At 51.8% G+C, this 12,430-nt stretch overlaps 1 protein-coding gene across 2 annotated transcripts in view; it reads left to right on the forward strand.

Annotated features, from left to right (window-relative positions):
- NHSL3 (NHS like 3) overlaps positions 1-12,430 on the forward strand; it is a 104,750-nt gene that overhangs the window by 81,322 nt on the left and 10,998 nt on the right. For both annotated transcript variants that reach the window (XM_060258451.1, XM_060258452.1), the window contains exons 3-6: positions 609-664; positions 2,960-3,077; positions 3,482-3,598; positions 4,200-7,334. In XM_060258451.1, the coding sequence (XP_060114434.1) occupies positions 609-664; positions 2,960-3,077; positions 3,482-3,598; positions 4,200-7,334 (3,426 nt within the window). The remainder of the gene's footprint in view (positions 1-608; positions 665-2,959; positions 3,078-3,481; positions 3,599-4,199; positions 7,335-12,430) is intronic.

Raw genomic sequence — 12,430 nt, forward strand, 5'->3', positions numbered from 1 at the left:
GCATAGAATTTTGAATGGCCTTTCCCCACTTCCACCCATGCCAGAGATAAAACAGCATTGGCTAAGTGTGTATTTGCAGTGGTGTTGGGGTGGGGAGCTTGCAGGAGCGGAGCAGAGTCCAGCGTGCACGTGGGACTTCTGCCTTGGAAAGACACAGAGCTGGCCCCTTTCACTCCACTGTCCTTTGCTGTGGGCCTCAGTCACATGCTGGTGCCCCCAGAAGGGTGTTTGGTACTGTGTTCTCCTAGGGCTATAGGAAAGAGAAGCAAAGAGGAATAGCCCTGTGTTGCCCTGTCCTGCTTGTCCCCCCCCCTTCCCCCATCATTTCAGCCTAGGATTGTGAACTCTGGATTGGGAAATTCCTAGATATTTGGTGGGTGGACCCTAGATAGGGCAGAGTTTGGGGAGGGCAGGGACCTCAGTGGAATATAATGCTGTCGAGTCCACCCTCCAAAGCATCCGTTTCCTCCAGGGGAACAGATCTCAGTCACCTGGAGACCAGCTGTAATTCTAGGAGACCTCCAGGCTCCACCCTATTTTGGTCACTAAGGATCAGGACAGATCCCATCATTCCCTGGGTTGCTGACGTCCCTCCTCTTGCCTTTTAGAGAAACACAAACAGACCAAACGGGCCTGGGATCAGAGCGACACCAACAGCATCCAGGTAAGAGACTTTCCTTGGGACCTCCTCACAAAGATGTCCCACTGGGGTGATGTGGCCTCTGTCAGACCCATTGGTAGCAGCTTCGCCACAGTGCCTGCCTCCCCCTACTGAGTCAGCTGATCAGGCAGGCTGTGGGCAATTTTTCTGCTACTTTGTTGGTGAGAGTGCTCCCTGCTGGGGTAGTGGTGGTGGCAGTAATATCCAAGTTTGGCACTGTTGAAGGTGACAGTCTGGGCCTGATCTTAGGCCATCTTGCAGTTGCCTGAGACTGCCCGGCTACTCAGAGATCCTGAAATGGGGTTGTGTGTGTGTGTGTGTATCCAGCTTGCTTGTGGAAACAGCTTGACAAATAGAAATGTAATGGGAAGAGAGGGGTGGTGTTGCTGTCCTCTTCATGGTCTCCCCTGTTACGTGGACCTTGGGCTGGAACCAGCTGCACTTTCTCCCTTTGCTTGGTTGCAAGTTCCCATGCAAAGTGTCCTTTCCCTTCTTTTGTGCTGGGGTTGTTCTCTTTCTGGCTGGCTCTTTTTGTGTCCCAGGTGTGTTTGCTTAAGCAAATGGACTGCATCCATTTAATTTTTATCTGGGTAAACCTTTTGGGCTTCAGGCAGCAGAGCTGGCCAGCTACAGGGAGATCACCCAATCCCAGCAGAGATCTCAGAGCCTTCCAGATGACCCTTTGAGTAACTCAGTCTGGGGAGTGTTAGCTGTTAAATGCAAATGAGGCTGCAGTCTTTATCAGTCAACTACAGCTCTAATTGCCAGTTTTAAAAGTATTCCTGGATAACTAGGAAGTCTTAAAAAAAATCTTTGCTTGTGCAAATAAGTCTGGAGTTCCAAAGCCCCCTGTATCAGCCTTAGGAAAAGTAAACTTCAAGCTCTGCTGATATTAAATCAAGATTCTGACTAAATTCTAAGTAAAAAAAAAAGAATTCTGCAACCTTGACCGAAAAGCAGGCAGTTACTTCCTGCAATTTGTGCAGTTTTGCAGACTTCTGTCCTTTGTGATAAAGGAACGGAGGTATGGGGGATGGATCTACAGGGCACTGAAGGTCTTCCTCTTATCCCCCCAAGTATCTTAGCTAGCAACTCTTCTGACATTTTGAGATTTTGCTAGATATTACCCACACGTTTTGACATGTATCTTCATAAGGGCTAGGAGCTTTGTTGTTTGTTCTTACAATAATGAAAGCAGAAATTCTTGAGGAGTGGATTCTGGAAAGAATTGTGGCATTTACAACACCTTTATAACTGAGGGGACAATTGCCACAGAATTGTTGATTTTAGCCATTTCATTTTCTTGCCAGCCTTCTCATGTTCTTTGAATATCAACAAACGTGAATAATGCTGCTTCAGTTAGAAAAGAAGGGGTCTCTGGGCGTGTGCAAAGTACTTTCTCATAATTATTTTCTGCCTTTCTCAGGCTTCTGTGTATGAGAGCATGCTCATTAATATGGATCGAGCCCCACTTTTATGAAACTAATTTTACCTTTAATAGGTCCTTCCCCCACCCCATTGGTTATATGCTTGTCCTTCTGATAATCTCAAAGGTATATTGAGCTTCTGGAAAGGAGGCAAAAAGGTGTCTTGATTTCATAAGGGTTTAGCAAAGTTCGATTGACAGTGTGCACCATCTAGTGGTCAGACAGGGTATTTCTTTCTGCCCCTTTTCTAGTTTTGTTTCCTAGAGCAGTGGTCCCCAAACCCCAGCCTCAGACCGGTACCGGTCTGTGACCTATTAGCAACCAGGTCTCACAGGCATGTTGCTGTCAGCAGAGAGGGGCGGGGTGGTGTGTTGGTGTGTGCTCTTCTCCAAGCATGGCTTTCCAGCAACCTAAGCTGATTGGTGGAGGTCTTTAAATGGGAGGGGGAGGCAGATTAACTGTTTCTGCTGCCTAGTGGGGACATGACAGAAGCAGACCCAGTCTCTTCCCCCCATTTAAAGACCCCCCATGAGGGGCAGGGTGTCCGGGGGGGGGGGACAAAAACCCCAGTGCCCCCCCCCCCCCCGGTCTGTGAAATAATTGTCTTCCACAAAACCAGTTCCTGGTGCCAAAAAGGTTGGTAACCGCTGTCTTAGAGAAGGGGAGATCTGGTAGGTAGAGAGTCCTTAGGGTAAGCAGGGCATGGCTCGTATCCCCATTGGGAGGGTTCCTGGTAGATTGTGCATCCGTCTAGGCCATGAAACTGCTGCAGAAGTTTTCAAATATCAGCAGGGTCTGGAAGAGTTTTTTTTAAGGACCTCGGGTGCAATCACGTTCTCTGTTCTCTTCCTTCCCTTTGGACACAACACAGTCTTCCCGCTCGTCCACAGAGGGGGATGACGTCTCAATCCGAAGCAAGACTCCCTCGTGCACGACAGAGAATTCGGAGGATGCACTGTCTATCCGTTCAGAGATGATCCAGCGGAAAGGTACTGCCGTAAACAGGAGGTCTGAAAGACAAGGGTTGGCAGTGTAGTACTCTTTACTCACCCATGTGAACTGTAAGGGCATGGGGTCCTTCCAGCTGGAATACTGAAGTAGCAACACCTTGCAGGACTTAGGAGCAGTTCCTTGGAGAAAGAGCCAGGATGTAAATTTGAGCTGCAGGGATGTCCCTGCCTTTGGACATGGGCCAGAACCATCTTCCAAGTTCTTTTCCCACTCTGGATCTGGGTCTAAATTCCTTCTGTGAAAAAAAGATGTTGTGAGACAGCACATGTACAGGCAGGTTTTTTGTTCAGTTTCCCAAAGTAAAAATCCTGCAGGGATGAACTTAAGCTGCCCTTTCCCTTCCTCCCACTGGTTTTAACTCAGTTCCCCTCCTGCCTTCCAGGCTCCACTTTTCGGCCACACGACTCATTCCCCAAATCCTCCGTGAAGGGCGAGAAGAGAAGGAGAGAGCGGAGGACAACAGTTCTGGGCCTTCCCCAACATGTGCAGAAAGAGCTGGGTGAGAAAGTGGGGGTGGGGAGTGCGGTTTTGCACTTTAAAATCTGCAGATGGGATTAAGTCTGTATGAACTCTGTGCCTGTTTTAATCCTCCTGGTCATTTTAGGAAGCAGCTTTTCCCAGATAGTCACATTGCTGGTGTTAGGGTCTGGAAAATGGATTTGTGGAGGAATATTTGAGGAGGGCAGGGAAGTGGGGAATGAACAAGTGCACTCATCTGCTTGGAATAGTTTGTCTTGTGGTGTTAATACATAAAGAATTTTACATTCTCATAGCCACCTTGTGAGTCTGAACTATTGTTCCCATTTTGCGGAAGTCAAAATGAGGCTGAGAACTTGCCCAAGGCTATCTGTAGAGTATATGACCAAGCTAGGATTTGAACCCTGATCCTTCCAAATCCAGCAGTCACTCCATTCACTGGTCCTTACCGTGGGAGTGGGATGGGGAGAAAGAGAAGTTCATGTGTGGGGAGACTTGAGAGTTACAGGTCTGAATGCTGCTCCAACTTGATTGCTTTTTAAAATATGCCGTTTCTCAAGCTGTCCTTGGGACTCTTTGGGTTTGTTTCCTTATCCGTTGCCTTCTCTCTCTCTCTTCACCAGGCCTGAGTAATGGATATGACTCAAAGAAACGTCCAGGCAGCATTGCTGTTAGAGCCACCCCCAGTCCCCAGCCTCCTGCAAACAGAACTGAGGTGTCTGGCAACACCATCCACATTCCCACGGTTGATGGAAAGCTAGAGCCCACCGCTGCCCCAGAGGGCGGTGCCCGTGTCTCCCTCCCAACCTTGGAGCTGGAGGTAGCAGGCAGTGCCCTCCAGCGCCACATCGAACGTGTCTACTATGATGACTCACTGCTGGGGTGTAAGACAGCAGCTAAGCTGTCCCCCTTGGTCCGGCCCAAGTCGCTGGCTGTTCCCTGGATGACCACGCAGCCCGGCTCCCCAGAACTACTGCGCCCCGTCATGTCCATCTCCCCTCAAGGCACCTATCTGTCCAAGATTATCCCCAACGCTATCTTGCCACCCATGGTGGATGTCATCGCCCTTTCCCGCAACAAGGTGCGCACACTCAGCCGCTGCAGCTTGGCAACGGCCAGCCCCGCTTCAGTGCGCTCGGTGGGGCGCTTCCCCTCTGCCCCCCGCAGTCGTGAGCACTCCTCCTCCAGCGACAACTGGAGCCACTCGCAGTCCACTGAGACAATCGTCTCCAACACATCCACCATCTCTTCCCATGGAGGCACCAACAGCCAGAAAACAAGCGAGGTGGGGCAGGACAGGCAGGTCCGCATGGCGGCCAGGCCTGACCTTGACCAGCTCAGCGCCTACAGCTCTGTGAGCAGGGCCAGCTCCAACTACATCAAGGCAGCCTCTGCCTCACCCAACCTCCTGCGGCCCCCGGGGAGCAGTGGCCGGGCCTCACCTGCCTACAGCACTGGCAGTGTGGCAGACGGCTCGGACACCACCAGCGTGCGCAGTGACCGCTCCACCTCCCGCAGCGTCTCCCTCAGGAAGATGAAGAAGCCTCCCGCGCCACCACGAAGGACCTACTCCCTGTCCCAGAAGGCCCAGCAGCTGGAGGCCAGTGGGGCACCCAAGGGAATGGGCCTGCCCCCAAAGCCAGAACGCAGGCCTCAGCGAGAAAGCGAGGGGTGGGCTTCAGCACGGCTAGGGAGTCCTGGCTTGGCTGGGGAGGATGAAGTATTCTCACCATCCTCACAGAGTGAGACCAGCAGCCTCCGTTCTGACAGTCTGGCCTACTCTGCTGACCTCTCCCACAGTGGCCCCCTGCCCCCCGGTGGACAGCAGGAACTCCCTGCCAAGCAAGGCTCCCCAGACCGCTTTGGCCGCACCATGTCGCCCTCCAGTGGGTATTCCAGTCAGAGCGGCACCCCCACCTTCCACACCAAGGGGCTCCTCTCCCACGCCTCGTCTCCCAGAAGCAAGAGGCAGCAACCAAAGAAACCAGAGAGGGTCTGTTCCCTGCAATCTCCTGGACTCTCCGTCTCCTCTTCCCTGACGTCCTTATCCTCCTCTGCATCGGATCCACCCCCCGCTGAGATGCCCCCCTCAGGCACTGCTCCAAATAAGGTGGACAGGTTTGTTATTCCCCCTCACCCCAAGGTCCCAGCTCCTTTCTCCCCACCGCCCTCCAAGCTTCAACAGGCTGAGCAGAACACTGCCAATAGCCCACCCCACTCTTCATCCTCTGCTGACAAGGCCAACACAGAGCCTCCCGTTCTTTCCAAACCCACCAATGGATCACCTCCTCCATCTCCTCCTCCTGCTTACCATCCACCACCACCCCCAGCGAAGAAGGCCGACACGAGCCCCGAAGTGCCAAGCACCTCGGAAACTGAGCCTGATGCCCCTCAGGATGTGCTGTGGCCCCCCCCGCCCCCGCCTGTGCCAGATGAGCACGATCTCTCCATGGCAGACTTCCCTCCCCCGGATGAGGCCTACTTCTCACTGCCTCTGCCAGAAGCACAGTCGGTTGCTGCAGAAATACCCTCTGTTGAAGCCCTGGAGGCTCCTCCCACTGTGGAGCCACTAGCCAACCAAAGACCAGTGTCTGCTGAAAAGGGCAAAGAGCTCACCCCTTCGCCCTCCTTCTCCACTACGGTCTGTTCTAAGATCCAACAGCAGGAAGTCCTAGATGCCACGTCACTGCCAACTCCCACACTGGAGCCCGCTCCACCTCCAAAGTTCCCCATGGTGGGGGAAGCATTGGGATCTCAGTTCAGCCACCGAAAGGCTGCTGCCTCAGTATCAGCAGTGCCCCGGCCCTCTGGCCTGCGAAGTCAGCCAAGCCTTAAGAATCCAGCAGGCAGCTCCCACCCGGATCTCAAGAAGGAGCCTGCTTCTCGCAATAAGAGCAACCCCATGCCAAAGGAGGACGCGAGCCTGCCTATTGTCACCCCTTCTTTACTGCAGATGGTGCGCCTGCGCTCAATCAACATGGATGCCCACAGTCCCATGGCGAGCCCGGCTGCAGCAAAGCTGCCCATTGAACAGAATGGGACTAGCTTGGGTGTTGGCAACAAACCGGCACAGGCTGCCCCCCAGAAGCCTATCCGCAAGTCGCTGTCCTTGAAGGGACCCTCGTCAGCTTCCAAAGAAGCATCACCTTCAAACCCACTGCACAATGCTGTGCGCTTGAAGGCCTCCACCTTGTCTTCCAGGGACGCTCCCAGCCTTGGAATGGCGGAGAGGAAAGCCAGGAACCGGCTGACCCTGCCAACGCCCTCCACAGCAGCAGCAGCAGCTGCCCCTGGGGACCTAAAAGATGGCCAGCTGTCTCCGCTACACAAATCCCCAGCCTCAACAGCCAGTTTCATCTTTGCAAAGAGCTCCAAAAAGTTCGTGATCGAGACCTCATCTCCGGAGGCCCAAGCCAACCTGAAGAAGAATCTGGTTGCCGAATTGATGAATGTCTCTGGCCAGCGGCCAGCGGCAGCCTTGGGGCTCAACCCACAGGGCTCAGGAAAGCCCCAGGCACAGAAGAAGCCCCAAAAGATCCCTCCTCCCATAGCCAAGAAGCCTTCACTAGCACCAGGGCACCTGCCATCACCCCAGAGCCCAAAGCCACCAGGAGTGGAGGAGCTGAGCTCCCCCCTGTTGGCAGCTGGGGACAGGACTAAGAGTGCAGGAACTGAGAACCAGGCCTCTCCGATGGAGGCTGGTGGGAAAAATCCGCCTGCTGGGCCAGAGATGCTGCTGCAGAGCCTCCCAGCACAAGGTAAGGTGACTGGCAGGGTGGGGAGAGGGTGGTCCTGTAGTCTTCAACTGGGGGAAGAGTCGTGTTCCTTGTTGATGCTGTGGTGGAAAGTGCCATCAAGTTGCAGCCAGTTTACAGTGTCTCTGTAGGGTTTCAAGGCAAGGAACAGATGGAAGTGGTTTGCCATTGCCTCCTCTGTGTAGCAACCCTGGACTTCCTTAGTGGTCACCCTTTCGAGAGCTAACCAGGGTTGACTCTACTTAGCTTCCAAAATCACGGATCTGGATCATGATTTACTTTGCAGGGGAATAATTGATTCTCCTCTGGGGCTTGAGGGAAAAATTTCCCCAACCTCTCTTCAATGATAACAGTAGCCCTTTTCACATGCTGAGTGTGTTTCATGTCCAGTCCTTCCAAATAGCCTTAAAAGGTTAGGGCTTTTTTAAATCACCACCCCTGTATTTCAGATGGCAGGGAAGCTGAGGGCAGAGACTGAAAGAGAGGGAGCTGTTCTTTGCCTCATCTTTTCTAATTTCTGCTGCGTTCTCATTGGATGGAAGTCCACATTCCCAAACTGAGCTCCCCCCTGGCTGGTTAGTACAGCAGTTTTTGTTCCACATCACTTTATCTCATCCTTGATGATAGTTCTATTTGCTGTTGTCCTCAAGTTTGGGAAAACCTTCATATGTTGTTTCTCTCTCCTGCTGTCCAGGTTTACATGATCATTGTATCTAGAGTTCCCTCTTTTTGTTGCATCTAACCCTTCCAACATTTCAGTTTCTTCCCTTTTTACTTCCCATATTGATTATTGGCATGGCCTTCTATGCCCTTCTAGCCTGTCTAAAATCCTTGCTGCTTGAGTGCAGTTTTCTTCTTGTTATTTGACTCCTATATGCACGTTTCCCCTCACTGGCTTCCCTCTCTGTGCAGCTTCACTTTAAGCCAGGGTGGCCAAACTTGCTTAATGTAAGAGACATAAAATAAATGTCAGATATTTGAGAGCCGCAAGACATGAATGGCAGATGTTTGAGAGCTGGAAGGAAGGCAGGCAAATAGATGGGGGGAGGTGGAAGTGGAAAGAAAACAACTTTAACTTTAAATGCATTCTCCAAGCTGCTGGCTGGCTTGGCTTGCAGAAGTGATTTAAAGAAGATGATGATGATATTGAATTTATATCCTGCCCTCCACTCCAAATCTCAGTCTCAGAGCGGCTCACCATCTCCTTTACCTTCCTTCCCCACAACAGACACCCTGTGAGGTGGGTGGGGCCGAGAGGACTCTCACAGCAGCTGCCCTTGCAAGGACAACCTCTGCCAGAGCTATGGCTGACCCAAGGCCATTCCAGCTGGTGCAAGCAGAGGAGTGGGGAATCAAACCCGGTTCTCCCAGATAAGAGTCCACGCAGTTAACCACTACACCAAACTGTCTCTCTCTTTAAAGAGAGAAATGGGACAGTGGGGTCCCATTAAACCAGCCAATGGGACAGTGGGGGTTTTGAGAGCCACACAATGCCCATGAAAAAGTCACATGTGGTTCCGGAGCCCCAGTTTGGCCATTTCTGCTTTAAGCTGTGTTCTTCTATTCAAATGTCTTTATGGCTTTGGTCCTTTCTCTTTTTGCCTTCTGTCCTTTATCGATATGCTCCTCCTTGAGGTCTTTGTTCCACAGATGCCAGTCTTCTGGTAAAACCAGAGATTTCTCTCCACTCTTTCCCTCCACCCATTTCCCCTTATTGCTCTCTATCCTCAGAATGGCCCTTTCAACTGAGTTTTTAGTCTCCCATTGATGCCTCCAAAACAGTCCATCTGAACAAGTGGATCCAAATTCCTGGTTACTTCCATAGTCACCATTTTATAAGGAAGCAGCGTAATTTGTTCAAAAAGGTCATGACCAGCCACATTGGCCTATGCAAAATCCAAAATAAAATCCATGTCAGAATTTTTTATTACATGCATAAGGACTGTCAAGTCACAACTGACTTATGGTGAGCCTAGCAAGGGACTTTCAAGGCAAGTGAGCAGAGCTGGTTTGCTTTTCTCTGTAGAGTCTTCCTTGACAGTCTCTCATCCCAATACTGACCCTGCTTACCTTCTGGTATCTCCTTACCTCCTTTTTATTAGGGCCAACCAAATTGACACAAAACATTGTCAATATTTTAAGCTCACCAGAACTCTTTATCAAGGTGGATGTTTATTATTATATTTATTGAACAGAGAAGAAAAAAACCCAGATTTTTCAGGACACTATTTTTCACGTGACCAAACCAGCATTTGACCTATTGCTTGGAATTGCTGCTGCTGTTAGTTGACAGTGTCTTCCATCTTGAAAAGAAGTAAACAAAAAAGAGTGCTCTCCAAGTTTATTGAGTTATGACAGAGACTTCATCACTGTCAGCTGTTACACTCCCACAGATCTTCTTCGTGGTCTCTGTGCTTCACACTCATGGGATACAGCACCTGCGCCGATCCCCGAATCAGTACCTAAAAAGCCCGGGATTTTTTTGCGCTCGGCGCCAGCGGGCATGCGCAGGCGTCCCAATGCGCATGCCCACCAGCGCCAGAGCGAGGATCCCGCCAGTTCCTTTCTGACCGCTGCTCTGAGAGGATCTTCTTTCGTGTCCCCGGTCGGTAAAGTAATTTTTGGATTGCTTCTGCCTATTGTATATAGCCCATTTGTTGTTTTCTTAGTGTAGTTAGTTAGTTAGTAGTTTAAATAGATAGTGTTGTTGTAAAAAAAAAAAAGTTTGTTGGACTTGCCCTTCGGGGCTTAGTTTTTCCTCTCAGAGATTTTTCTGTGTGGGTTTTTTCCGGGGCGTCTATGGAAAGACGCTGGGGTTTTTTAAGAGGTGCCGCTCCTGTGGGATTCCCCCCGCCCCCGACAGCCATTCTCTCTGTCTTCTCTGTCTGGGCGAAGGACACCGCATGGATTCTTGCACCCACTGCCTGAGTTTTTCTAAACAGACTCCGAAGAATCGAGCGGCGAGGCTTTCGGCGGCGCTAGTCGAGTTGGCACTTCGTCCTCAGAAGATGGCATCAGCCCCGTCAGTACCGATGGGAGAGGCCACAGCTCCGACGGTCATATCAGCTGAGGCTTCGCCGATCAGGACCGAGATGCCGGTTGAGCGTGCGCGTTCCACTAAACGGCCTTCTGAAGGGTCTGTGGACACCCCGGCTAGGAGGCGTCGGGATGATTTGGGGACCCGATCATCCGAGCCTAAGAAGGTGAAATCAAAGGAGAAGCGGAAGAAGAGACCATCCCTCACTCCTTTGCCTTCGCACGATGCTTCGGCATTGACAGCTCCACTGCGGAAGATCTTGGCGTCCCTGCGTTGTAGCCCTTCGGTGTCGAGAGGCAGTGCTTCGCAGCTGTGCCTATCGGCATCGGAGCACGAGATCGACCTGACTCAACGCTCCCACTCTTCAGGGTCTAAGCAGTGCAGTGAAAGCAACTCGGTCTCAGAGGTGGAGATGTCGGTGCCGATGGAGCCTTCGGCACTGATGGTTCAGGCGAGAGGTCAGAGGGAGCTAGAACCAACTACGATAGCTCGTCGCTTCCCACCGCTTCCACCATGGGAACAGCGTCAGTGGCCTCCATATGTCTATCCCTATCAACCGTACCAATGGTACCCTCCACGGGAGTTTGCAGACTGGGACCAGCAGTCCGAGGCGTCTCACATGTCCCGACTCTCTCAGCAGTCCAGAAGGCGTCCGTCGGCATCAATTTCCGTGCCGCCCGACAGACGGGGAGTGGTGGTGGAAGAAGTCCAACCTCGATCGTTGGGGTCAATTCGGTCGTCTGTGAGGGAGTCAACGCCAGTGCTCTCGGAACACTCCCTGCGCAGAGAGTCTTCATCATCGGACTCTGAGGGCGGTACCGATGAGCCGGATCGGGCTTTGGAGCCTTCGCCTGTGTCTCATACGGCTGAGGATCTTCCTATCTCACCTTCGGAGGATCTGAAGTCGTATGTGGACCTGGTGAAGAGGATGGCACTCTCCCTTTCGCTGCCGGTGACCCAACCACAACCTGTTGTAGACGACACAGTGTTCGACATTATGCAACGGGACACATCTACAGCGGTTGCCCTACCGGTAACGAAGGTCATTCTTCAAGCCGTGAAGAGCCTTGAGCGAAGCCAGTGTCAACACTGGTGTCATCAAGGAGGCTGGACCATATGTATCGGGTCCAAGAGTCGGGAGCGGAGTTTCTCTTCACTCATCCAAAGCCTAATTTGGTGGTCATTTCCTCATTGAAGGCCCGAAAAACACAGTTTTCTCCACCAGATGAGGGAAAGAAGCTGGATAATGTGGGGAGAAAATTCTACTCGGCTGCGGCCCTCGGAGTAAAGGTATCTAACAATGCGGCATGCATGGCTAGATACCAATACTCGGTATGGGAACAACTTACCCCCCTTCTGTCTTCCCTAAGTGACGAGAAAAGATCGGCTGCAAACAAGTTGCAGAAGGAGGGCTTTGCTGTAGCCAAACAACAATTGGCTGCAGCAAAGCATATGGCCGATGTCTCAGCAAAGACCATCACCTCTGTTGTTTGCCTCCGCCGTCACTCTTGGCTTCGATCCACGGCTCTCCAGCAAGATACCAGGGCCTTTGTGGAAGACCTGCCCTTTGAGGGTGAAGGCTTGTTCAGTTCCACCACTGATAGTACACTCCAGGAAATGGACAAGAGCATAAAAATGTCCAGGAACCTGGGAGTTCAGGGGTCATCTAGAGCTGCAAAGCAGAAGCAGTGGCACAAGCCTTGGTCAAAGAAACTGTACCAGAAGTTCTCCCCGGATCTACAATGGAGACCTCTCTCGAATCAACCTGAGAGTAGGTCCCCATACAGGGGGAACAACAGAAATCGTTCTGCTTTGGCTCAAAACACCGGCAAGTCCAAGGGCACAGGCCCTCAAAAGCAGGGCCTTTGACTTTCTCATAGCACGCATCATTGTACCCACTTCTTCTCCCTCTATCCGCCTCTGCCCCTTCCTGTCAGCCTAGAGTCCATCACTACCAACAGGTGGGCACTTTCCATCGTAGAAGAAGGCTATAAAATAGATTTTGTTCAGATTCCGAACCAATCCGTGGTAATTACCACACCCCCTTCCCCACTTCTGCTGG

This window comes from Heteronotia binoei, chromosome 17, assembly GCF_032191835.1.
Source record: "Heteronotia binoei isolate CCM8104 ecotype False Entrance Well chromosome 17, APGP_CSIRO_Hbin_v1, whole genome shotgun sequence".
Taxonomy (NCBI): domain Eukaryota; kingdom Metazoa; phylum Chordata; class Lepidosauria; order Squamata; family Gekkonidae; genus Heteronotia; species Heteronotia binoei.